This window comes from Corapipo altera, unplaced genomic scaffold (genome assembly GCF_003945725.1).
Source record: "Corapipo altera isolate COAL_440 unplaced genomic scaffold, ASM394572v1 59391, whole genome shotgun sequence".
NCBI classification, from domain to species: domain Eukaryota; kingdom Metazoa; phylum Chordata; class Aves; order Passeriformes; family Pipridae; genus Corapipo; species Corapipo altera.
In genome coordinates this window covers 1-1,488 of record NW_020885341.1, presented here as the reverse complement: position 1 = coordinate 1,488, position 1,488 = coordinate 1, and the positions used below count along the sequence as shown (strand labels likewise).

General features: G+C 62.2%; 1 protein-coding gene across 1 annotated transcript in view; it reads right to left on the bottom strand.

Annotated features, from left to right (window-relative positions):
* LOC113940408 (maestro heat-like repeat-containing protein family member 7) overlaps nucleotides 1-1,393 on the bottom strand; it is a gene marked incomplete at its 5' end in the record, with an annotated part of 3,994 nt that extends 2,601 nt beyond the window's left edge. The window contains 4 exons of the mRNA XM_027631549.1: nucleotides 169-306; nucleotides 395-582; nucleotides 828-975; nucleotides 1,245-1,393. Coding sequence (XP_027487350.1) covers nucleotides 169-306; nucleotides 395-582; nucleotides 828-975; nucleotides 1,245-1,393 — 623 coding nt within the window. The remainder of the gene's footprint in view (nucleotides 1-168; nucleotides 307-394; nucleotides 583-827; nucleotides 976-1,244) is intronic.
* Between the last annotated feature and the right edge of the window lie 95 nt (nucleotides 1,394-1,488).

Genomic DNA, 1,488 nt, shown 5'->3' with positions numbered 1-1,488 from the left:
CGCTTTGGGAGGTGGCTCCTCCTGTGCAGCTGCCCCTCTCCGCCTTTTCCACTCTGCTCAGCCATCCCTGGCTGCCAAGGCCCTCTGGCCCAGCAGCACGGGCACTGTGTGGGGTGGTCTGTGCACAGGGCAGAAATGACAGGGGCAGTAGGGAGAAAGGGCTCTCACCTGGCCAGCAGACCCACTGCATAGTGGTGGCTGTCAGCCTTGAGGAGCATGTCCCAGCCACCCTTGCGGCCGATGACCATCAGCACGTCCTCATCCAGCAGCTGGCGCAGCAGGGCTTTAACGGTCTGCACTGCAAACCTGTGTGCAGAGCACAGCTCAGGTCAGGCACAGAGCCCTGGCCCCAGCCCTGAGGGCGTGGCAGGGAGAGGGGACTGGGATGGAGCACCTGTTGGGGTTGGGGGGAAGGCTGCGCTGCTCCCGGCATCGCCTCCAGAAGGTCTCGACCTCCTCTGACATCTCCTCTGTGCTGATGAAAACTTGGAAGAGCAGAGTCAGAAGGAGGCGGGGGAAATTGTCCTTCACTGCTCCTGGGCACCAGGACAGCTGGAGGATCTCCCAGAGTGCCACAGTTGCCTGCCAAAGACAAAGCACCCAGAGACAGCTCTCAGGGCCCAGTTGTCCATGTGGCAGGACCCAAGCGTGGCAGGGACAGGCCAGGGGAGACACAGGGGGATCCCTCAGCCTGGTGTCCCTGAACCTGCCCCTAAGGCAGGCCTGCAGCCCAGTGCCTGGGGCAGGGAGAAGCAGTGGTGAGGGAGGATGGAAAGGTGTCCCAGAGGCAACGTGGGGGTGAGCAGAGGCCAGCTCAAGAAACTCACAGCCAGGGCAAAGACATCCCTCTCATCCCCATCAGAGGTGCGTCTCCTGTGCGCTGGCCAGTATTCCAGCACACGGAAGAGGATCTGCAGCACCGGCTCCTTCGTCCATCTGGAGGAGACGAGCGTCTTCCACATGGTGCGAGCAGCTCTGTGGAGTCACAACTCTGGCTCAGGGGGGTCTGGGACACAGCTCTGTGGCCTGGGCAGCTGCGGGGCCCAGGTGACAGAGCCACGGTGCATTGTGGGGCAGGGAGGCAGGCTGGCCTCAGGATTGGGGGCTGCCATGCCAAAGGTGGCAAAGAGAGGAGCTGGAGTGTCTGGGAAGGCTCCATCTCTCTGCCACACCATTTGGGACAGGCTGTTGAGGGGGATGGGGTCTAAAGGCAGGTGATCCCTCAAGGCAGGTGGGCCCCATACCTGTCACAGGCTGAGGCAGAGCGCAGCAGGGTCACTGCAACATCCATGGGGTGTGCCTCGGTCAGCAGGACAAGAGTCTTGTCCAGCCTGTTCTCAGCAGACACATTGGATGTGAGCCACTGGTGGATGCACCTGACTATGGCCGGCACCTGGAGGGGACAGGAGGGACAGTTGGAGAGCTGCCAGAGCCAGTAACCTGCCCAGCTTCCCCCAAGAAGTGCTCCCCTTGCCACAACACTCTGCT